Source organism: Ananas comosus, linkage group 17, assembly GCF_001540865.1.
Source record: "Ananas comosus cultivar F153 linkage group 17, ASM154086v1, whole genome shotgun sequence".
Lineage (NCBI taxonomy): Eukaryota > Viridiplantae > Streptophyta > Magnoliopsida > Poales > Bromeliaceae > Ananas > Ananas comosus.
This window is the reverse complement of record NC_033637.1, coordinates 4500589-4523432: the sequence shown is the minus strand read 5'-3', so window position 1 is coordinate 4523432 and position 22844 is coordinate 4500589. Positions and strand designations below refer to the sequence as shown.

Here is a 22844-nt window from a genome sequence, read left to right as displayed (position 1 = left end):
TTTGAAAGCCAAAAATTTTGGATTTTTTTCTTTTTCTCAAGAAAAAATAAAAGAGAGGAAATTTGTTTGCTATGGGGGGTATCAAGCAGGAGCAAACATGAGCAATGTAACAAACAATGCCGAATTAATTAATGGAAAGTTGAAAATTACTAATTTTTTTTTTTTTTTAAGAGAGATAGGATGCCATCATTTTATACATTTAGAAAATAAACTTCGCAATAAGTTGAGGCAATCAGGCCTCCTCGGGACACACACACACACAATCATGTTTCCTTCTATTTTCGGTTCGGCGAGCCGAATGCCTTTTCTGTGGTGACTGTTGGATGTTGATTATTTTAAAAGTAAACTTAAATTTATCTCGCTGTGATTTAGCTTATTTTTTAATTTTACCCATGTGATTCCAAAAGTTATACTTATAAGTCTCATTACGTAGACTTGAATTAAATGGCAAGAAGTTAATAATCTACGTCATGAGCCTGGCAAACAATCTCGAGTCCAGACGTAAGAAAAAATGTTAAATATAAAATATATAAACACTGTTCTTTAATAGCTTAACTTTTTATAGTACAACGGTTGTTTCCCAAGCTGCAACCGGGCTTCTTTACTTTTTCATCATTCGCCTAATTTCCGCAGCATCCTCATATATACCTATTAGCTTTAGAGTATATACACGCTAGCACATTATATAATTTGCGCAACTCCGTGGTTCGAGCTTTATCAGATGGAGAGCCACCTTCTCTCCTAGCTTATGGCTTCCATGTATCAGACAAGCGCTAAGCAAAGATGTCCAAACTAAAGAGTAGGTATTCTTTTAGGAGGTTTAATTGGTAGTTGTTAGTGGGAATGTTTCTGCAGAGATTTTTTTTTTTTTTTTTTTGAGAGAGATAGGTAGTACGTTATCCGCTTCGTTTATTTCATTTAGAAATAAACTTAGCTGGAAATGTGAATCAACTAGGATTCGAACTTGGGTCTCGGATATCAATCACTAAGCCCTTTGCCACTTGCTCTAGGGACAGTCGGTTGCAGAGAATATTCCATTCTCCTGTCTATACCGATAACACTGTAGGTGTTAATAGGTTGGATTATGTCCATGTCCATAGAGGATCTGCAATCATATTTGATAAGTTATCGGGTGCAAGTATCCAACTAAGAAACCCATTAAACCAAAGATATCGAATCAGGTTTAGGTCTAGCGAGTGTTAGCAAATCCAAAAATCAGACTTAATCCGAATTGGTAAGCTATTAAATCCAATTTGTTTAGATCGAGACAAGAAATTTTGGGTCAGATTCTAATATGTTCATCGGGTTATGAGGCCCGATCACACCTTTAGATAAAGAAGGAAATGATTTGTACTGTGGAGTAAATAATATATGAGCTTATCTTTGAGCTCCAAATTTCCTTGATGTTATATGGAGATTCTGGACGTTGACTAGTCCTCCTTTTGTAATGTAAACATTTCTCGATTTAACTAATCAATCAAAAAACCCAAGCAGATTCCTATCTCCATAACTACGTTCGAAGGATAAGAGCCACATCAACATCGATCTACGTAGGACATCTTGTATAAATACCTAGTAGAGCAGGCTCCAATAAGCACCTAGAAATTAAGAAGCCGCATATTCACCATGGCGCATGCTCTCAAACTCCTCTTTGCTCTCCTCCTCTGCATCTTTGTACAAGGTATCCCCCGTAACTTACCTCAACTTTATTATTACTCTATTCAATTTTCATGAGAACTTCTCTACTTTGAGAAGCAGTTGTCAAGTTTCTTAGTAATAGAAGCTCGAATTTGACGTTTTTTTCTTTTGATGTAGTAGGAGACTCATAGAAGTTGTGCACATGAACTTAGTTGTTATTCTTTTATCTTTCGTTAAGCTCGATCTGACCTAGGTAAGAGCGACCCTTGTGCTCTCTCGAGCATTGAGGTTCAGCAGATGAACACGGGACTGATGGCCGGCTACGATCCGGTATTCGAGGTGGAGGTGAAGAACGGATGCGGATGCTCAGTGGCACGCGTTTATTTGTACTCTAGAGGATTTGCGAGCTCAACGCCCGTCGACCCATCACTATTTCGGCGGGACGGGGTCGGCTACCTCGCGAACGAGGGCCAGAGCATCGCCAGTGGCGCATCCGTGAAGTTCCGTTATGCGTGGGATAGGCCTTTCCAGATGGGTCCTGAGAACAGGCATGTTGAATGCTGATGAAAAATTATAGTAAAGACGACGACGATGACGACGACGACGACTATTATGATAATTGCTGTAGCTGTTGTTAGAAGTGAGAAACTAGGGTTGTAGTAGAAAGTTGGAAAGTTTAGTGTACATGTAAGGTTTTTCGATGCTGTCAACTCCTATAATATCATGGCATCTCATGTTCCACATTATCAAATGAATTTGATAACAAACCTATGGTTATATGTCATTTTCTTGTTTTGGTTTTGTAATTAAAGGTAAGGATTAAAGTGCGGTGGCATAGAAATGTGTCGCTATTTGTCTGGTACGGTACAGTATATATATGTTTTCGTGCCGACATGTGGCAAATTTGTGTACCGATGAATATGCATTGCCTACTAATGACACATTTTGATATTGACTTATTTTAATTTTTTTTATTCTAATAAGCTCTTATAATATTATTTTGAAAGATTTAGTCAAATAATTATAAATATTAATTATATATAGCTTGTTAAACTTACCAATTAATATATTATTTAGCTTTTTTATATGTAAAGTACAATTATATTGGATAGAGAATAAAAATTAAAATACAATTAATAATAAAACTCATAAGTACAATTGCTAAATTGATCAATATTAATTCGATGAGAGACTGCATGATAATTAGATTAACTATAATAGAACCGCATTTCGATAACTCCTTTCATTTGAATTTTTAAAAATATTTATTAAACATTTGAAGAAAATTATTTTTTTATTAATATTTTTTTAAAAAATGATTAAATTTATCCATAAAAATTTAGGAATAAATTATATAACAAATAAATTAAATAAATTTAAGTATCAGTTGATTTAATTTAATTGTTAATTAATCAGTATTTTTAATCTTTTAATTCAAAATTAGAATTTTATATTAGATGTATCTAGAAATTTGATTATCGAGTTCAATTTTGTGCCTCTTATTAGCCGCAAGTTTCGCGGTGCGATAAATTTTGAAAAATAATTTATGAAAAAAAAAAATGCTTGTGGTGGAAGTGAGGGGTGCAGGGAGCAGAGCCCCCCGTGGTGCAGATCAGATATATAAATTAAAACTTGCCCTTATAATAATTAAACCAAGTAGATATATTTTCAACTTTTTATAAACTATAAGTTGTCTAATTTTATATTTTTTTCAAAAAAAAAGCTTTACAAATTAGAAATATTCAAAAAATATAAACAAAAAATTAAATTATAATTTTATATACTTATCTAATAAGTAAATGTTTAATTTGCAATTTCTTTACATCTTCTTTAAGGGACTGTTTGATTGTATGAATTTTCAACTTTAGTACAGTTGGAAATGTATGTATCTATTAAATTTTTTTTTGGTTTGGTGTAGTTAGACCCAACTGCTGCAAGTGCATCCGCATAAGAAGGCCTACCTGCAACAGTTGGTACTGTAGCCAAATTGTCTGCAGTATCAACTGTAGCAGTTGGGCCGGAGTCGACTCACCTATTAAAAAATATAAAGTGTGTTTTATTTTTCATACGCNCACGAAAGTTGCTAGGGTTCAATAATATCTGCTAGGGTTCAATAAATTTTCTTCATATGCTTTTTTTTTTTTTTCAATCTGCTAGTTCAATAATATTTTAATTTTTGTTTTGACCAAATCTATAATATGTTTATATTTAAAATTTATTAAATTCATACATAATTTTAGAATATGTAAATTATATATATATATATATATATATATATATATATATATATATATATATTAATAATTAAAAGATTTCATGATTATGTTATATTCAGAAGAGGTAATCTCATCTTTCTATCTAAAAAGTGACAGGATTTACAAATACAAATTTTAACTGCAGCCTACCAAATATAAAAAATCTAACTGCAGTAGTTGCGACTGTATAAAACCAAACAGATTGAGTGTAGTTACAACTACAGCATTTATAACTATATGTACTTCCAACTATATTGTTTCTATAATTACATCCAACCAAACGGTCCCTAAGTGATGAAAATAGTAAAAAATAGGAAAAGCTCCGGCCCAATACAGTGCCGTAGTACCCCTGCTGTACCCCTGCAGGTATTGTGTGGTCTCACACGACGACACGATACCCGCAGAGGTACCGCGACACGGGAGGTCCTGCGAGACTCCCCTTTTACCATCTTGGGGGTATGGTACCTATCACCCGGTACCATATGGCACGGGCGGCACTTAAAATCTCAATTAAAGATATTATGCACAACCCTATGTGGCACTTAAAATCTTGATTAATTAAAGGTATTACGTATGGCACGGGTCGGCATTTAAAATCTTGATTAATGGTATTACTGGGTCATTATCTAAAGAGAAAATTTGTGAATGATTAATGACTCGGGCGAGATTGAGATAGCATAGAAATGCTTTTCTCCTACGGAATTTTGGTCTCTGCTCTCTCTTTCTATTTTGCTAGATTGGATGCCAAAAGGTCGTCCAAGTCAATAAAGGCATGCACGTGCAATTCTCATTAATGTAGACACGTGGCGATACTATGTTAATTTGAAGAATTAAGATCACCCAAATACCATGTAAACCGGAAAAAAAAGGAAATTATTAGTTAGTATAAATGAATTCTCATTAATATTGTAGACACGTGGCGATACCGTGTTAATTTGAAGACTTAAGATCACTTAAATGCCATGTAAACCGAAAAAAAAAGTATTAAATTCTAGATCTCTAAAATATAATAATAATATTTTATTTTTTTTCAAAAAAATTATAATAATCTTAAGATAACAAATTAGTTATCAATAACTAAAAAAAAACAGTGCTACCTATGCACCCCTTATAGGAAGTGTAAATCTTACACTTATAAATCCAAAGGTCATATAGCTATTTGAAATTTTAGAAAAAATAATAATTATAGAACGCAGCGAAAATATTCGTTTGAATGTAGAACGCAGCAAAAATATTTGTTTGTATCTTTTTCGAAATGACTCGTGTTAGAACGCGACAGTTCCGAATCGTAATGGTTGATTCACGTGTTTTCAGATCGTCCACGAAGGTCTCCTAATACTCCAAAGCCGTGACAAATCGAGCTACGAACAAGCTAGACATATAATTCACCGTTCAAGACCCTCTAGAAGTAGTAGGTTAATGAAAGCGGCTCGTGTTAGAACGCGACAATCCTGAATCGTAGATGTTGATTCACGTGTTCTCGAATCGTCCACGAAAATTTTTTAATGCTCCAAACCCATGATAGATCGAGCTACGAACAAGCTAGACCTATAATGTACCGTTCAAAACCTTTAGAAGTAATAGGTTAATAAAAAATGTGGTTTTACTTTTTCACAAAATAGTTCACAAATTTCTCACAAACTTAAGAGTATTTTTTTCTATTTCTTCTTATATCTCTTTATGAGAGAATCGTCCGTATATTTATAAGAAATCTCAACACCCTAATCGATAAGTAAAAAATAAGATCGACTCGATTTATAATTATTATTCTAATATGGCTTAGCCCCAAGCCACTGCGTGGATGCTGATCTTCGTGAGCGAAAAACAAAAGAACATGACCGAACTCTTCTCTTTTCTTTTTTTTAAACTTACATTTTGTATCATTCTCTTCAATATGAATTTAGAGCGACTTACAAACCACACTTGACCTATACCCGTAAGTTTGAAAATAAAGATTTCGCTTATCTTGGTCGAGAAAAAACTCTTTGTACTAATTTTTTGCCAGATATAAATTATTAACTTATTATTATTATTTTAATTATTATATCTATTTAATTATTTGCTTCTATTAAATTAATCCGCTGCAACGTATGGATAACTACACTAATGAGTTCATGATATGTTAGTTATAGAGCAGAACAGTGATATGCTCGCGGATTCGGATATATGATACATATTGCAACTTTAGGTCGTGAATTTTGGATTTTTTTTTTCTCAAGAGAGAAAAGGAAATTTGTTTGAGAAATGATTCGGTACTTTTTTTTAAAAAAAATAAAAAAGATCTTAACCGTTGATTAATAGAGGGTAAAAATGTAACTTTAATACTTAGCAGGTAAAAAAATTATTTTATTCAAGGTTAGTTTGGTAATTAAATAATACAATATTTAAAGAAACTTTTAATTGAGGTCCTAAATTTATGCATTAATTAGCACTAATTTAGAAAATTAATTGATTAACCAAATTTATGCAATTATTAGCCATTAATTTAGGAATCTACTTTAAATGTTTTAGTGTTTCTCAAATTATGCATTAATTTAAATTATAGAAATTTTAGAAATAGTTTTATTTCTAATATTATGAATTTAAATTTTAAAATTAAATATTTAAAATTAAAAGTGAAATTTAAATTAGAGGAGTTTTATATTACTATTAAAAACTAAAATTCTACCAAATTTAAAATACAGTTTATTGCACCAGTTTAAAACATAATGCATAAAAAACTTAGAGAGTAAGATTTCTACAACTAGATTTCTCTAGAGGAATTCATATTACTATTTAATTTTAAATTCAATGACTTAAAAACTAGATTGAACCGATTGATTTGACTGATCAGACTTTGACCTATTCTATCAAGAATCTGATTTTAATCTATTGAACTGAATAACATTAAGAACAATTCGAACGGGTAAAGATAATAAATATTTTAAACAGAATGATAATTTAACTGTTAGAGCTAATAAAGATTTTAAATATAATTTTAAACATATAAATTAAAAAGATTAGAATTATTGGTGAGAAAAAAAAAAGTTAGGAATTTGAATTCGAATCTGACTAATAATCATAAAACTTATTTCCAACTCGACGGATTTCAAAAATCCATATCAAATTCCAAACTGACCAATTTTTCGAAACCCAAAACCAACCTAAACCAGAAGACTAGAATTCAAACAATTATTTCTGTTTACCATATTTCAAAGTATTTATATGAAACTTAAATTTTTAAAATATAAATTTGAATATAATATTAAATTTAAATTTAAAAGTGAAATTTAAATTAGAGGAATTTCATATTTACTATTTAAATTTAATATTCAATGATCATATTGCCAAATCATTGAAAATTTTCTTATATGAAATGCCAAATTATGAAAGAAAAGATAGAGAGAGAAAAGGGAAACAAGAAAATAAATAAATTTGAAAATATAGTAGATGTAAAATGACTATATTACTCATATATTAAAAGACAAAAATATCCTTTTTTGAGTACCTGGTAACGGTACCTCTCCCAAAGTGACCTACTATTGCAGTCACAATTTTAAAAACTAAATCTGAGCCTTGAATACGCGTGAATGAACGGTAACAAAAAAAAAAAAAGAGTATAGAAGCATATACTCAATTTGTTTAGCGTCTGTTTGGATCCAGTAAAATGAGTCCGAAAATTTTTTTCAGTTGAAAATATGTTTTCCATTGTTTGTTCTTTGTAAAAAATTTTCTCGGAAAATTTTTTTATGAATAGGCGAAAAATCGCGTTTCGTTTTCCGCTCGGACAGAGCGGAAACGAAAAGCTACAGTAAAATGTCGGGGCTCACAGGCGCGGCTCCATCCTTTGCGCGCGGTCACGAGGTTGTTCACCTCGTGGACGAGAGAGAGAGAGAGAGCAAAGTCGGGCTCACAGGTGCGGCTCCATCCTTTTGTGTGCGGTCCACCAGGTGTGCTTCACCTCGTGAACTGAGAGAGAGAAGAGAGAGCACAGTGAACCTAGCTCTCTCCCCCTTTTTAATTTTATATATATTATATAATATATATATATATAATAAATATATATAATATATAATATATTGCTATCGAAGCACGGAGCCTTCCGTGCTTCCAACCATTTCGAATGCGACTTTTGAATTTGTCGATCGCTCCATTAAACTTGATCTAGAGTATATTGAGTACCTAAAAAATAAATTTAGGAAAAAACTCAAAAACCCCCTCTGTGGTTTCACACTATTTTTATTTTAGTACCCTGTGGTTTAAATGTATCAAGTGTACCTTGGTTTCTCACTTTATCACTTTAGTACCCTGTGGTTTAAAAGTGTATCAAGTTAGTACCCTTGTTTTGCATTTATCACTTTAGTACCCGTGGTTTCACACTTATCATTTGATACCCTATAGTTAAAAACACAGGTACTAATTTGATACAAATCAAAACCACAGGTGCGTAAAGTGATAAAATGCAAAACCACATGGTACTAACTTGATACACTTTAAACCACAGGGTACTAAATGATAAAGTGAAGAAACCACAAGGTACTAACTTGATACATTTTAAACCACAGGGTACTAAAGGAAAAAATTGAAACCACATAGGTTTTTGAAGTTTTCCCTAATTTTATTATTTTCGATAGCATTTCCTAGTGATCGAATGGCTCAAAATCAACAATTTCAACGGCCGTAGTGAGCGTTGCAAGTTAACGGTGTAGAAATATCCAAATCACTGTAAAATTTTGATAGAAATTCTTTATACTATATAAAACATGATCAATATTTTATTAAAATTTTAATGTCATATTATACATTTTGTAAGATTTTATTTTCAGCCGTTGATTTTGAGCTCCTTCGTTCATAGCAAATGATATCGTAAATCATAAAATTTATTTTCTAGGTACTTCAAATACTCTAGATCAAGTTTAATGAGGCCGATCGATCGATTCGAAAGTGCAACATCGAAAATGAGCTGGAAGCACGGAAGGTTCCGTGCTTCGATAGACATAGGGTCTCACTCATATTATATAATTTTTTTTTTATATAAATTTATTATTATATAATATTTTATTATAAATATATAATTAATTATTAAATATTAAATATATATTATTATATATTATATTACATATTTATTATATAATATATAATATAAAAATTATAATAATTAAATATATTATGATAATTATTATATATTGATAATATATAATATATAATATATATATAATTAGAGAATATATATAATAATTATAATATACTAATAATATATATAATAAAAAATATATTATATAGTTTTTCATCTACTTTTTTTTTTCTTTCAACCAAACAACTGTTACAGAAAACTACTTTTCTTTTCCTACAAACCAAACAGAAACAACGTAAAACTTTTTTCCACTGAAAATTTTTTTTCCACAGAAAATTTTTTTTCCACAGTTTTACATGGAACCAAACACACCCTTACTGAGGCGAGCATCGCGCAAAAGCAAAATAAGCAATGTAATAAACAATGCCGAATTAATTAAAATTGAAAATTAATGGGAAAATTATGTTTCTTTTTATTTTTGGTTCAGTGAGCCGAGTGTCTATTCCGTGATGACCAGTGGATGTTGATTATTTTAAGAGTAAACTTAAATTTACCATACTGTAATAAGAGTATTTTTTATTTTGCTCTCATTTAGATCAAAAAATTATACTTAATTACTTTATTATTTAGCGCAGTTTTTGCTAAACAATAAGGAGATTGATGTTCCCACAGAGAAGCCGTTGCTTGGGTGGCTGGGATTCTGTTTTCGTTCAAGAATCAAGACTCTGCCTTCGTGTGAGAATATGTATCACCGGAACCAAGCGTCTCTAGAGTAAGTGGCAAAGGGTTTGGTGGTTGGTACCCGAGATCCCAAGTTCGAATCCTAGTTAATTCATATTTCTAGCTAAGTTTATTTCTAAATGAAATAAATGAAGCGGGTAACGTGCTACCTATCTCTCAAAAAAAAAAAAAAATGTATCACCGGAGTTAAACTTTAGTGGAAAGTGTGAAACAACCGTGGTGAGAACGGTATTTATATATTTTTATATTTAATACTCTTCCCCATGTCTGGATTCGAAAAAAAAATTTTTGTAAGGCTCATGACATAAAGTTGAATTAAATGAGAAAAAATTAATAATGTGAGGAGTCTGACGTACATGTGAAGCAAAAGTTGTACTCTAAAACCTTAAACTTTTTAGAGAACGGTGTTTATATATTTTTATATTTAACAGAAAGCTCTTCGGCAATATTTCGTTAGGGAGCTTTGGATCCACTGTCACGTGTTAATTTTGCCGATATTCAATGATTTGTCAGATGTTTTTAATACTAAAATTCAAAATAAATATTTAAATTTTAAAAGTAAGAATTACAGCCCTTAAATAAAGATAAGAGTGGCACGTGGCGACTGATTGGGACTCCCTCAGCGGGGCATCACTGGGAGCTCCCCACTCAAGTTTTTCCTCTACTATGTACAAGCTTCCCATGCTAATAAATAACAACATAACAATCACCTGCAATAAATAAGGAACAAAAAAAACCTTATAAATGTTAAAAAAAACTCCCTTGTAAAAGAACTCCCTTGTAATACCCTTTTGCCTTTTTTTTCCTTTCAAAATTTTAAATTGCTGCACGTTGCCCCCACCCCTTTGTAAGAGTTCCGTCACAGTTTCGCCTATTTTTTATAATTTATATAGAAAATAAAAATGATAGAAGTACGTTAATTTTGTTTTTATAGAACCAGCAAACGTACACGTGCAATAAAATTTTAATGAAAATTATATAAATATAGCATACTCAAGAATATAAATAAATTTATAACGAAAATTATGAATTTGAAAAGTTTATAAGCTTTGATCAGATTATTTTTCAATTTTTTAAAATTTATAAAATTTAGAGTTAATTAATTTAAATTATTTTTAATTTATAAACTTAATTTATATAACATTTTATTTTTAGATTTTAAAACTTAAAACTTAAAAATTTAAAATTATATAATTTTAATATTTTTATTTTTTGAATTGTTTAAATTGTAATTCAATATTCCTCAATTTCTTATGTAATTTCAACAGATATTATAGTTGAAATGGACGAATTTAAATGATAAATTAAAAAATTACAAATATTAATTTATAAGTTAAAAAAAATAAAATTAGTGAATTTTAAACTATACAAATTTAAAACATAAAAGTAAAAAATTAGTTATGGTTTAACTACATAATAGTAAGAAATTAAAAAATTTAGTTATGAACATATTAATTTGATGTTTAAAAAAATAAAAAATTTAGTTATGACCTAACTAATAATAAGAAGGAATTTTAAAATTTAGTTATGGGTTAATTATATAATTAAAAAAAATGGACGGATGAAATGATGGAATGGGCAGGAAAAATGAACGGATAAGCTGATAAGGATGGGCAGGAAAAAAGAAAAAAATTAGAATATAGTTATAAAAAAAGATTTGTTTGATTTTTAAAATTTATTATAATTTATGATTGAATTTAATAAATTTAAATTACTCAAATTGTATAAATTTATAATTGTTATAGTTGAAATGTACAAATTTAACGATAAATTAAAAAAATTATAAATTTTAAAAAATTACAAATATTAATTTATAAGTTTAAAAAATAAAATTAGTGAATTTGAAAAATGAAAATAGTTAGAATATAGTTATAAAAAAGATTTTTTTGATTTTTAAAATTTATTCTAATTTATGATTGAATTTAATAAACTTAGATTACTCAAATTGTATAAATTTATAATTGTTATAATTGAAATGTACGTATTTAAATGATAAATTAAAAAAATTATAAATTTTAAAAAATTACAAATATTAATTTATAAGTTAAAAAAAATAAAATTAGTGAATTTGAAAAATGGAAAAAGTTAGAATATAGTTATAAAAAAAGATTTTTTATTTTAAAAATTTATTCTAATTTATGATTGAATTTAATAAACTTTAGATTACTCAAATCGTATAAATTTATAATTGTTATAGCTGAAATGTACGAATTTAAATGATAAATCAAAAAAATTATAAATTTTAAAAAATTACAAAATATTAATTTATAAGTTTAAAAAATAAAATTAGTGAAATTTAAACTATACAAATTTAAAACATAATTTTAAAAATATAAATTTAAAAATATTAATTTTGTAAGTTGAAAAAAAAGTTAAAAAATTAGTTATGGGCTAATATAATAGAAAGAAATTTAAAAATTTAGTTATGAACATATTAATGTTATGTTTAAAAAAATAAAAAAAAGTTATGACCTAACTAATAATAAGAAGAAATTTTAAAATTTAGTTATGGGTTAATTATATAATAAAAAAAATGGACGATGAAACGATGGAACGGGCAGGAAAAATGAACGGATAAGTCGATAAGATGGATGGACGTATGGAATTTCTTAATTGCTTTTAAATCTAAAAAATTCAAAGGTTGAGTTTTTCTCTCCATAGAAAAAAAAAAAACTAACCTACACCTCAAACTTATAAATATTATAGCAAGTATAAATATATAAATAAGGAAGCATAATTGGGTTATTTCCTTTTTTCATTACCGCCCTAATTTTTAGAAGTACTTTTAAATGTAGTCATTTTGTCCGCTCTATTAAATCAGTAATTTTTAAAAATATTTCTAAAACTTAAAAAAGGACAAAATGTAGATTTAAAAGTGAAGACAAAAAAAGTGAAAAATGTGTATTTTCCAGTAGGTTTCGTATTTTGGCGCAAAAATAAGAAACAAATAACAAAATTTGTCGAAAGACAAACATACACAAACAAGAAAAAGCAGTATAATCTTGCACCCAAAGCAATACAATGAACAATTTGCAGGAAAATGATAGTATACAAGTATAGGCATTCTTAAGATTTTTGGTAAGAACAAATTGGTTGGTTATTGGATCTCCTGTTATTATTCTCCTTTGCATCTGTGGGTGCTTTCATGCTCCAAATTAACCAAACTATACACAAAAAATGATCATCCCATTTACCCTAATAACTGATCAACTAGTTTCCCGGAAAAGCTAGTTATATAATCACACAGCAGAATCTGATATTTGGTCACCAATAATCTGAGCAAGAACAAGATCCTTCATTGAAGTGGTGAAACCGATTGCAATCGCGTACTATAACCTGCCTTTTGTAGTGATTCGATGCCAACTTCATGAACAAATGGCAATCCTCGCAAATGCGAAGGTTCTTCGCGATTCTAATCGCGGCTCCGCTGTTCGTACTGATCAACCCGAATGCAAGCGCCAACTTCTCACTGTGATGAAGCAAAGCTTGTTCCTTTCCACTCTTATCCACATCATGCAAAGCAGAGAGAAGGCATGGCTTGTATCCTTCCCTCTTTAACCTCGAAGCCATTCGATCCAACATCTCGTATGTCTCCTTGCACCGAGGATGGTCTCGATCTCCCGCGAAAAATTCGTAAACCCTGTTATCGATCTCAATCGAGCTGCAACCGGGCTTCTTTACGACACCGTTCTCCTTCATCATTCGCCTAATTTTCGCAGCATATTCATACCTATTAGCTTTAGAGTACATATTCGCTAGCATTACATAATTTGCGCAACTCCGTGGTTCGAGCTCTATCAGATGGAGAGCCACCTCCTCTCCTAGCTTATGATTTCCATGTATCACACAAGCACTAAGCAAAGATGTCCAAACTACGGGAGGCGGCACCATCGGCATTCCCAAGATCAGCTCACGAGCTTCTTCCAAACGCCCAGTTCGACCGAGCAAATCCACAGCGCACCCATAGTGCTCAACCTTCGGCACCAATCGGAACTCGGTGTTCATCATGTGGAAGTACTTCAGTCCGGTTTCGACCAATCCAACGTGATTGCAAGCCCTCAAGAGCGCGATAAAAGTAACATCATTCGGATCGAACCCTTCACTCCTCATATAATCAAACACCTCGAAAACCTTCTCTACCGCCCCATGCATCGCAAGAACCTCGATAATCGTGTTATACAGGAACACGTCCTTCTTCGCCGCATGGTCGAATAGCCTCATCGCATCCTCTAAGCTTCCGCACTTACCGTACATCTCAACAAGCGCGGTTCTTACATGAACGTCCATCTTAATCCTCTGCTTTCGAATGTAGGCATGAATCCACCGCCCAATATCTAATGCACCCAGATGAGCACAAGCAGGGAGTACCGCAACGACGGTTACTTCATCGGGCTTGACATTCGATTCCTGCATCGACCTAAACAACTCCAGTGCCTCTGGGAATCGCCCGTTGCGGACGTAGCAACCGATCATGGCGTTCCAAGAAACAGAATCTCTTCGCGGCATCGCATCGAACAACTCGCGGGCAGAGTCAGGGTCACCGGCCTTCGCGTACCCGCAAATCATCGCGTTCCACGAGACCACATTTCTCTCGGGCATTTCGTCGAACAGGTTTCTCGCGGCGCGCAAGTCGCCCATCTTGCAGCACATGTCGACGACGGTGTTCCACGAGGCGGCGTTCCGCTCGGGCATTTCGTCGAACAGATCGCGGGCTTCGGAGAAGAGGCCGCACTTCGCGAGGCCGGCGAGCATGGTGCTGTAGAGGACGGCGTCGCGGCGGAGGGCGCGGTCGAAGACGGCGCGGGCGGCGGCGGGGCGGCGGAGGGAGGAGTAGAGGGCGACGAGGGCGGTGGCGACGGCGACGCGGCGCGCGGCGAGGCCGGATTTGAGGGCGAGGGCGTGGGCGGCGAGGGCGGCGGCGAGGCAGGGGAGCGCGGCGGCGGAGCGGAGGAGGGCGGGGAGCGCCGAGGCGGCGGCGGCGGAGGAGGGGGCGACGGCGCGGCAGCGGAGGAGGGAGTAGGAGAGGAGGGCGTCGAGGTGTGCGGAGGAGCGGGAGGAGGCGACGACGAGGGCGGGGTAGAAGGCGGGGTGGAGGGCGGCGGCGCCGCTCTTCACGGCGGCGGCGTGGAGGGCACGGAGGTGGGAGGGAGGGAGAGGGGAGCGGGAGCGGAGGGTGGAGAGGATGCGCTCGCATTGCTCGGCTGGGGACGGAGGAGAGTGGGGCGGAGGAGGAGGAAGCGAGGCAGTCATGGGCTTCACTTCCTTAGAACCGTTAGCTTAAGTGGTTTCTGCGTAAAATAGTTTCTAAATTTATTTTTAAAAAATTAATTTATTTTTTTCAAAATAATGCAAGGGTTGCGTAAATTTCACACTTATTATAGTTATATATTTAATTATTTTATAATTTTAATTTTATTTTACTGTGAGAATTTATTATCAAACACTAATCAGCTCTTTGTTTGTAACATAGTTAGTTAATTCGGATTCCGCAAAAATTCGGTACGGGTATAATTCGGATAAAATTCGTTTTTAAATTTTTAAATTCGTTGAAAAATACGGCTAAAAAATGGGCTCGGTAATTATTCGGATACGTGATTTATACGGATATAATACGTTCATCAATTAAAAATTCGAGATCAAAAATTCGGCTATATAATAAATATATAATAATTAATATACTATATATATTATTATTATAATTTTTATATATAGATTAAATATAATATATATATATTTATATATATAGAGTCCGGCTACTATACTATTATGAGTATGATCGCCCTCGTACTCATAAGTTGTTTTCGATGATAGAGCTTCCGAATCGACGATCCACACCGTTAAACGTTATCTAGAGCATTTGAAACATTTAGAAATCAAATTTTATAATTTTTTGACATTATTTACCTTACGATCAAAAGCTCACAAAATTGATAATTTTTAACGGCCAGTATNAATATATATATATATATATATATATATATATATATATATATATATATATATGAGAGGGAGGTCCACTGTGGACCTCCCCTCATGCGGTCCACGAGGCTGAAATAGCCTCGTGGACTGCGCACCATCCAGGCTCCCAAAAGTCCCGCATTTTTACTATTCAACTTCCATTTTTCCATAACGGCATCGGGCGAGGAGATGGGATCCGCTGCCGCGGCCCTTGCTCCCGGCGCCGGCGAGGGCGGCGGAGGACGACGATGATGCGAACGGCGACGAGAGCGGCGGAGGACGACGATGATGCGAGCGGCGACGAGAGCGGCGACAACGCGAGCGGCCACGAGAGCAGCGACGACACGAGCGGCGACAAGAGCGGCGACGACGCGGCCCTCGGCCGCGAGTCCGCGACCGCGATCGCCGATTTTTTGGGCGAAATATTCGCGAATCGCGAATAATTCGCGAATAATGATTTTTGAGGAAGAAATCGAGTTTTTTTTCGAAATTTCGGAAAAATACGAAAATTGCCGTTTAATTCGTATGTAAAAAAATCGCCGTTTAATTCGCGTATTAAACACGAATTAACTAACTAGGGTTTGGAATGGCTCATGGAACTTGAGTTCACTCGTATGTTAGGCAAGGATGTTATGGGTGTTTTTGCATAGGATTGATAGACGTTGCAATTATGCGGCTCTTGACAGCTTTTGATATCGTTTGGTTCGGGAATAAATAAAAAATGGCTATTTCAAAGATAGGTATAAATTGAGATATAAGTGGGGATTAGATCAATTTTGCATTTGGATGAAAATTAGGTTATTTCTGGGAATAAGAAAAATTACGTTTGATTAGATAAGATGGAATAAGAAAGATAGTGAATAGTTATAAATAGAAAAATAAAAAATAGGTTTTAAATACTTCAGATTTAATCACATTTATCCGAGCTAAAGCGGGGCTAGGGGTCGGCCCGGCTCTGTCCGGTTAGAATCGGAAGGTTTTATTGAACACTGACCTAGCACGGCCTCTAGCCCGGATGGCACGGGTCGTGTCGGGCCAGGTCAAGCTCTGGGCTGGCTCTTTAAATATTTTTTATTTTAAAACTATATAAAATATTTAAAAATAAAAAATAATTTTTTTCCTAATATGTTGGCTAAAAGATAAAAATTATTAAAATACTTATAAAATATTAAAATTTTAAATAATTTTCAAAATTATTATTATTTTTTTTCCAAAGAAGAGCAGGCCCTATTTCCTCAGCCTTGGGACCATAGGAGCCAAGCTGGCTCCCCAGGTCCCAAGGTTCGCCTTGGGAGCTGGGGATGGTCCCCAACTCTCTAGAAGCCCACAAGACCAGGCCGTGCTGGCCCGGCAGGCACGGCCCGCCGTTCAGGGCCACACACTAAATGTCTGCCCGGTACGGTCTAGGCCCGTAAATGGCCGTACCATACCGGGCTGACGGGCTCGATCCTCTTGGCCCAACATGGCCCGTGATTGCTGGTCGGGCCAGCCTGGCACGAACTCGTTACTACTGTGCTATGCCTAGGCCCAACCCGTTTTACATTCCTACCCCTACTTAGGCGTGTCAAACCTGCGGGGCGGTTTGTGGACCGCTCGGCCCGGCACGAGAGCGGGCTGGGCCAGGCACGGTACGAGCACTATAGCACTCCTGTCGGGCCGGCTCGGCCAGTTAAACAGGATCGTGCTAGGCCTTGCTCCTGCGGCCAGGTGGCCCGACACGACACGGGCATGAGTCGTGCAGGGCTTGAGGGGATGCCCCGGCCCAGCCCGTGTGGCCAGTGCCTCCCGAGCCAAGCCCGGGCATAGAGTTGGGTTGTACCCAACTCCCAAGGCCCCCTATACCACCCCAACTCCCAATGCTTTGGGAGTTGGGTTTAGGTTTTGGGGCTCTCCCAAGGGTCTGCTATGACAGACCCATGGGAGATGGGTCTATTGGACCAAAATGCCCTTCTTAACAGCCAAAATTTTGACTGTTGGGAGGGTATTTTGGTCAAAAAATTTTAAAATTTTAGAATAATTTAAAAATTTTATATTTTATAAATATATTTTAAAAATTTAATTTTGTTTACTTATATATTATTTTTTTAAAAAATAATAATTTTATTTTTATTTTAAAAATTTTTTAAATAAAATTAATAAAATAAAAAAGGGTTGTTCCGAAGTTTGGCCCAGCATGGCACGGTCCGTACAGTCTGGGCCGGGGGCCGTGCTGGGTCAGGGTCCAAGAACTTTGGTCAGGCACGGCATGGCCAGGCCGTGCCGGGCTGTCCTGCGGCCCGTTTCAGCCCCGACAAATGTGGGCCGCGCCGGCCCGGCGCACATCACATTCCTACCCTTGCCTCCTACCCTTCTAACCAAATGCGGAGATGGAAAAGCGCGGGAAAATGGCTTAAAGCCCCTCACCACTCCCGAGCGTCCCGTCCAAGAGCATTTAGGGTTCTACCCCGATCTCGATCTCTCTCTCTCTCTAGGCGATCGCCATGAATGGCGAGGGGAGGCGGAGGGAGAGGTTCGGCGCCGCGAGGAACGCATCGTCGAAGCAGAAGATTCGCCTCGGCGCGGAGGAGGTCATCGAGAGCAAGCTAGGGTTCGCCCTCTTCACCGAGGGCGAGAGAAGGCTCGGGTGGTTGCTAACGCTAGCTCCGGTAAGCGATCTGCTTCTCCTCTCCTTTTTCCTCAGCCCCTCATTCCCATTTTGATCTTTGAAGCTTGCAAATTCTCTGTCTTTCTACTAAAATCGTGTTATTTGCGCCGCGCCCAATTTCATGTTTAGTCGTCTTGGGAAGATCAGGACACTGGGAAGATCTACAGCTGCGTCGATCTTTACTTTGTTTCCCAGGTAAAGTTTGTAATCTCTATTTTTGCTGTGCATCTAACTATATAATGCAGAATATGTTTGCGTTTAAAGAACAAAGTTTTGTTTTTGGTTGCAGGATGGATCCACATTCAAAGTGAAGTACAAGTTCCGACCTTACTTTTATGCTGCCTCGAAGGTGAGGAGGACACCTGCGAATACAAAGATCTCTTGCTAAATGGTTGGGGTGTTCATATTTCTTTTTCCCGGTCGATCTCACTTATATTAGCATGATTCAGGACAATACGGAGTTGGAAGTCGAGGCATATCTCAGACGGCGGTATGAAGGAAGAATAACTGATATAGAGATCGCGGAGAAGGAGGATCTGGATTTAGTAAGATAGTGCCGAATTAACTTCACTTCATGCCCAATCATGCTGTGTTTGTTAATTATTTTTATCACCGGGCATTGATTACAATATTATTTGGTTTATAAGATGGCAATTCAAATATTTGATGTCATTTGTCACTCTTTCTATTGTGCCATATGTTAGAGAAGATCAAAAATCAGCATTGTGATGCCATTTTATTTGCTTTTGCATGTGTGGATTAGTTTATGGAGCCATCTTGTAATTCAATGCAAGCTTTTTGTTAATTACTATTTTTTTTCTTGTTATTCATTGTATTGTTGGTCATTAGGGATTAATGTGCCCTAATACTGGATTCACATTGAAATTTGTTATTTTCGTTATTATGATGCATTTCTCTTTAGTCTTTTCATGTTTTATGTTTATGTAAATGCAATTATATCTCCTTTACTTTTCATAGGGCAATACTAACTTATATTGGGGATTCACAGAAAAACCATCTCTCTGGTTTGCATAGACAATATCTAAAGATCCAGTTTGACACTGTCCAACAATTGATATATGTAAGGAATGAACTACTGCATGTTGTCGAAAGGAACCAAGCAAAGTTGGATGCTGCAGAAGCATTTGAATCCATTTACAATGTAAAAAGGTAATCTCATATTATGCCGGTTTTGTTTCTAAACTTGCCATTCATTCTGCATTATCTTGCCTTCTCAGCATCTTTGAATTGCTTTTCTCTTAATGCTTTGCTTGGAATTTGTAGTCCTTCATTAAACTACTTTTGTACTTCTGTTAATTGCAGCAGAGAAAGGCCACAAGATTATTTTGATTGTATAGTTGATCTGCGTGAATATGATGTTCCCTACCATGTCCGCTTTGCTATTGATAATGGTGAGCTGTTGCTCTCAATATTCAGTACTTTACCATTGCTTCTCTACCTAGCAACTTGTTCTCTTGCTATTTTCTGCACCCGCCATGTCTTATTTCTCTGTTTCTCTCATGTCAGACATTAGATGCGGGAAGTGGTATGATGTTGGTGTATCTAGTTCGGGTATTTTGCTTGACGAAAGGGACGATCTTCTTCAACGTGCAGAAGTTCATGTTTGTGCATTTGATATTGAAACAACCAAACTACCACTGAAGTTTCCAGATGCTGAGTATGATCTGATAATGATGATATCATACATGATTGATGGGCAAGGGTTCTTGATAATCAACAGAGAGGTGTGACGAAGTTCCTGAGTTCCGCATTTTTGTTTCTTCAGAACCCAAAACTTTTTGAATTGCTGAGGCATAGAACACTTGATTCTTATACAAGAATTTGGTTTTTCTTCTTTTCGTTCTTTGGTTTACTGGTGTCCCATGTAGCTACTAGATACTTATAGAATGTAATATTGCAGGACTAGTATGGATAAATACTGCTAGAAAGTCACTGGATTCTCATAGATTGGCATGTCCAGTATGGATGATATTATATGTATCAATACATACATGATAATTTATTATGCTGATTTTATATGTATCAATACATACATACATGATAATTTATTATGCTTCTTCTCATCATACTCAACATCTTTTGCACTCAATGTGGATAACTGAATTTCTTTTTTCACTTTATTTATTTATTGCATTTTTTTTAATAGTGTGTAGGGGAAGATATCGAGGATTTGGAATATACCCCTAAACCAGAATATGAGGGGTACTTTAAAGTTAAGAATGTGAAAAATGAGGTAATCTGTAAAATCTATCTTATCAAGTCAGGTTCTTTAATTTCAGTTCCCATTACTTGAGAATATTAAGAGCAATCCCATTACTTGAGAATATTAAGAGCAACTCCTACTTTCTTTTACTTTCTACTGTATTGTTACAGGAAGAGCTACTTAAAGCATGGTTTTCCCACATGCAAGAGGTGAAGCCTGGTATCTATGTTACCTACAATGGTGATTTCTTTGATTGGCCGTTCTTGGAGAAACGAGCTGCTCATCACGGAATTAAGATGAGTGAGGTATACTGTGAGTTTGTCAACTCAGCCATCCATTAAATAATTTCACATTCTTAGCATTGTACCAGAAAGATTATTTCTTCTATCTACTGTATTACTTAAACCAGGTTATTTAGTGCTATGCCTCTTGATATTTGTTGTTTGCTGTATTTCTATTACCACTATACTCGCTGTATCTACTTTGCATCGATCTACAGTTTCCTTATTGTGTTAACCAGCACTGTGTTGATGGGAATGATAAAGCCTAGTTCATTATTTTTGCTGTATAGCCAAAATAATTTCTATAACTTTCCTCCTTAATTTGGCAGATAACAACTATGTGAAGATATGATTTACTCTAGGACTGTCTGTGTGTCTTGATATTCAGAATATTGGAAGTGACATAAGCATGAGACTAAAATATTAGACATGCTGCATGTGCAAGGTTCTAAACTTCTTGCAACTAAAATAGAACGGCTGGAAGCAAGTTCTTGGCCAATGCACTCTGCGCTTTCTCATTATATTTTGTTATTCTCAGTCAATGTGACTGGATGCAAGGGATGCTACTACATACTGCACATTCTTCTCCTCTTTTTTTCCTTTCAAATGGTTATTTTACTTCTGTTTGTGCAATTCATATAGAGAGCTTGCTTTTATGTTGTCCTTCCAGGAAATAGGTTTCCAGCATGACAGCAATCAAGGAGAATGCCGTGCTAAATTTTCTTGCCATCTTGATTGTTTTGCTTGGGTCAAACGTGACAGTTATCTTCCTCAAGGGAGCCATGGCCTAAAGGTGAAATGATCACGTCTCAAGGAAATGCATGAATGCACTATTTTCTTAATATTAATTGTAAGGTGCATTGTTTTCAGCTCTTGTTGCCATATTTATTGATTATTTCTTATCTGTATTGGGTGCTTTAGTACTTCTCTCTAGCTTCAATATTATGTGCTATGGAAATGTGCTGTCTTCTAGTATGTCTATTATAATGGTCTGCTAGTTGTCCTATCAGGTGACACTTTGCAATGCCATTTTTAGTTTCATCGATTCCAATCAGGCTACTCTGGGAGTAAAAATTCCACATATTCTTTTTCACTCTATCTGTCCAGTTAAGAATCCCATGTTTTCATTTTCACTCTGTCTGTCCTATTATATGATTTCAACCAAACGTTATAGTATAGCTCACACCCTTTTTTAGATGCATTTCTTACTATGTAGCAGAAAAGTTTCAGTATTTGAATCAGCATCTTTATCATTTTTATTATGATTAGCAAATTTTAAGGGCCACCATATTTTGAATGGCTTTTCTGAATATACTTGTTGTAACATACCGCTTTTCGTTGGTTGGTACGTGCACTCTATACATAGCTATGGCTGGATATTATGATTCTAGCTCTGCATTCTCTGTTCTATAGCTTACTGAGCTTCTTGACCTTTATCATCTTTTGATGAATGATCAAATTGTAGTTACTTTCCTTTTTCTTCTATTAATTTCTAGGCTGTTACAAAGGCTAAGTTGGGTTACAATCCATTGGAGGTGAATCCTGAAGACATGGTCCGCTTTGCCATGGAACAGCCTCAGGTAACATATTATAATCTGATTTCTAACAGTATGTAATATTAGGGGGTGGAAACGAGCCGAGCTTGAGCTAGCTTATCTTAGCTCAAGTTTGGCTTGAAATTAATTTCGAGCCTAAATTTAGGCTTAAGTTTGGCTTGAAATTAATTCGAGCCGAGCTCGAACGAGCCTAACTTCGAATCGAGCGAGCTCGAGTCTTAAACGAGCCGCTTGAAATTCTTAACATCATGCAATCTATAATTTAATTTTTATAGATCATTATGTAAAATTTGATACAAAAATATGTCTAATAGTTCAACATACAAAAATAAATGCATGAAATACGGTGTTATAATATTAAGAAAAATAATTTAGGGGAAGCGACTTTGGGAGCAAGTGAAAGAGAGGGAGAGAGACAATAATTAGAGTAGGGATTTGCTGGTTTGTTTTTGTGGGCCAGCAAATATGCCCAATAACCTAACTCTGTATGCATA

The 22844-nt window shown here is 35.1% G+C and overlaps 3 protein-coding genes across 5 annotated transcripts in view; 2 read left to right on the top strand and 1 right to left on the bottom strand.

The window, feature by feature from the left end:
• On the top strand, positions 1612-2572 carry LOC109723281 (protein TAPETUM DETERMINANT 1-like). 2 transcript variants are annotated; one of them, XM_020251604.1, is made up of 2 exons: positions 1612-1681; positions 1877-2572. In XM_020251604.1, exons 1-2 carry the CDS (start codon positions 1627-1629, stop codon positions 2200-2202), a joined length of 381 nt encoding a protein of 126 aa, XP_020107193.1. In that variant the 5' UTR covers positions 1612-1626; the 3' UTR covers positions 2203-2572. The 2 variants fall into 2 exon arrangements, with proteins under 2 accessions (XP_020107193.1, XP_020107194.1); XM_020251605.1 differs by having other exon boundaries at positions 1615-1681; positions 1892-2572.
• On the bottom strand, positions 12664-14578 carry LOC109722796 (pentatricopeptide repeat-containing protein ELI1, chloroplastic-like). Its single transcript, XM_020250940.1, has one exon. The coding sequence runs from the start codon at positions 14437-14439 to the stop codon at positions 12952-12954; it is 1488 nt and encodes a 495-aa protein (XP_020106529.1). The 5' UTR covers positions 14440-14578; the 3' UTR covers positions 12664-12951.
• LOC109722720 (DNA polymerase epsilon catalytic subunit A-like) overlaps positions 18036-22844 on the top strand; it is a 28984-nt gene continuing 24175 nt past the window's right edge. Inside the window, exons 1-11 of one of the 2 annotated variants that reach the window (XM_020250836.1) lie at positions 18036-18290; positions 18419-18484; positions 18579-18638; positions 18739-18834; positions 19299-19459; positions 19613-19701; positions 19817-20034; positions 20457-20543; positions 20684-20818; positions 21465-21587; positions 22291-22374. In XM_020250836.1, coding sequence (XP_020106425.1) covers positions 18126-18290; positions 18419-18484; positions 18579-18638; positions 18739-18834; positions 19299-19459; positions 19613-19701; positions 19817-20034; positions 20457-20543; positions 20684-20818; positions 21465-21587; positions 22291-22374 — 1284 coding nt within the window. In that variant the 5' untranslated portion in view covers positions 18036-18125. The other variant, XM_020250837.1, reaches the window with a different exon arrangement.

Coding starts and splice junctions, on each gene's coding strand:
- LOC109723281 (XM_020251604.1), top strand. CDS start 1,627: ATGGCGCATGCTCTCAAACTCCTCTTTGCTCTCCTCCTCTGCATCTTT. Junction 1,682..1,876: donor CCTCTGCATCTTTGTACAAG/GTATCCCCCGTA, acceptor TCTTTCGTTAAG/CTCGATCTGACCTAGGTAAG.
- LOC109722796 (XM_020250940.1), bottom strand. CDS start 14,439: ATGCTCGCCGGCCTCGCGAAGTGCGGCCTCTTCTCCGAAGCCCGCGAT.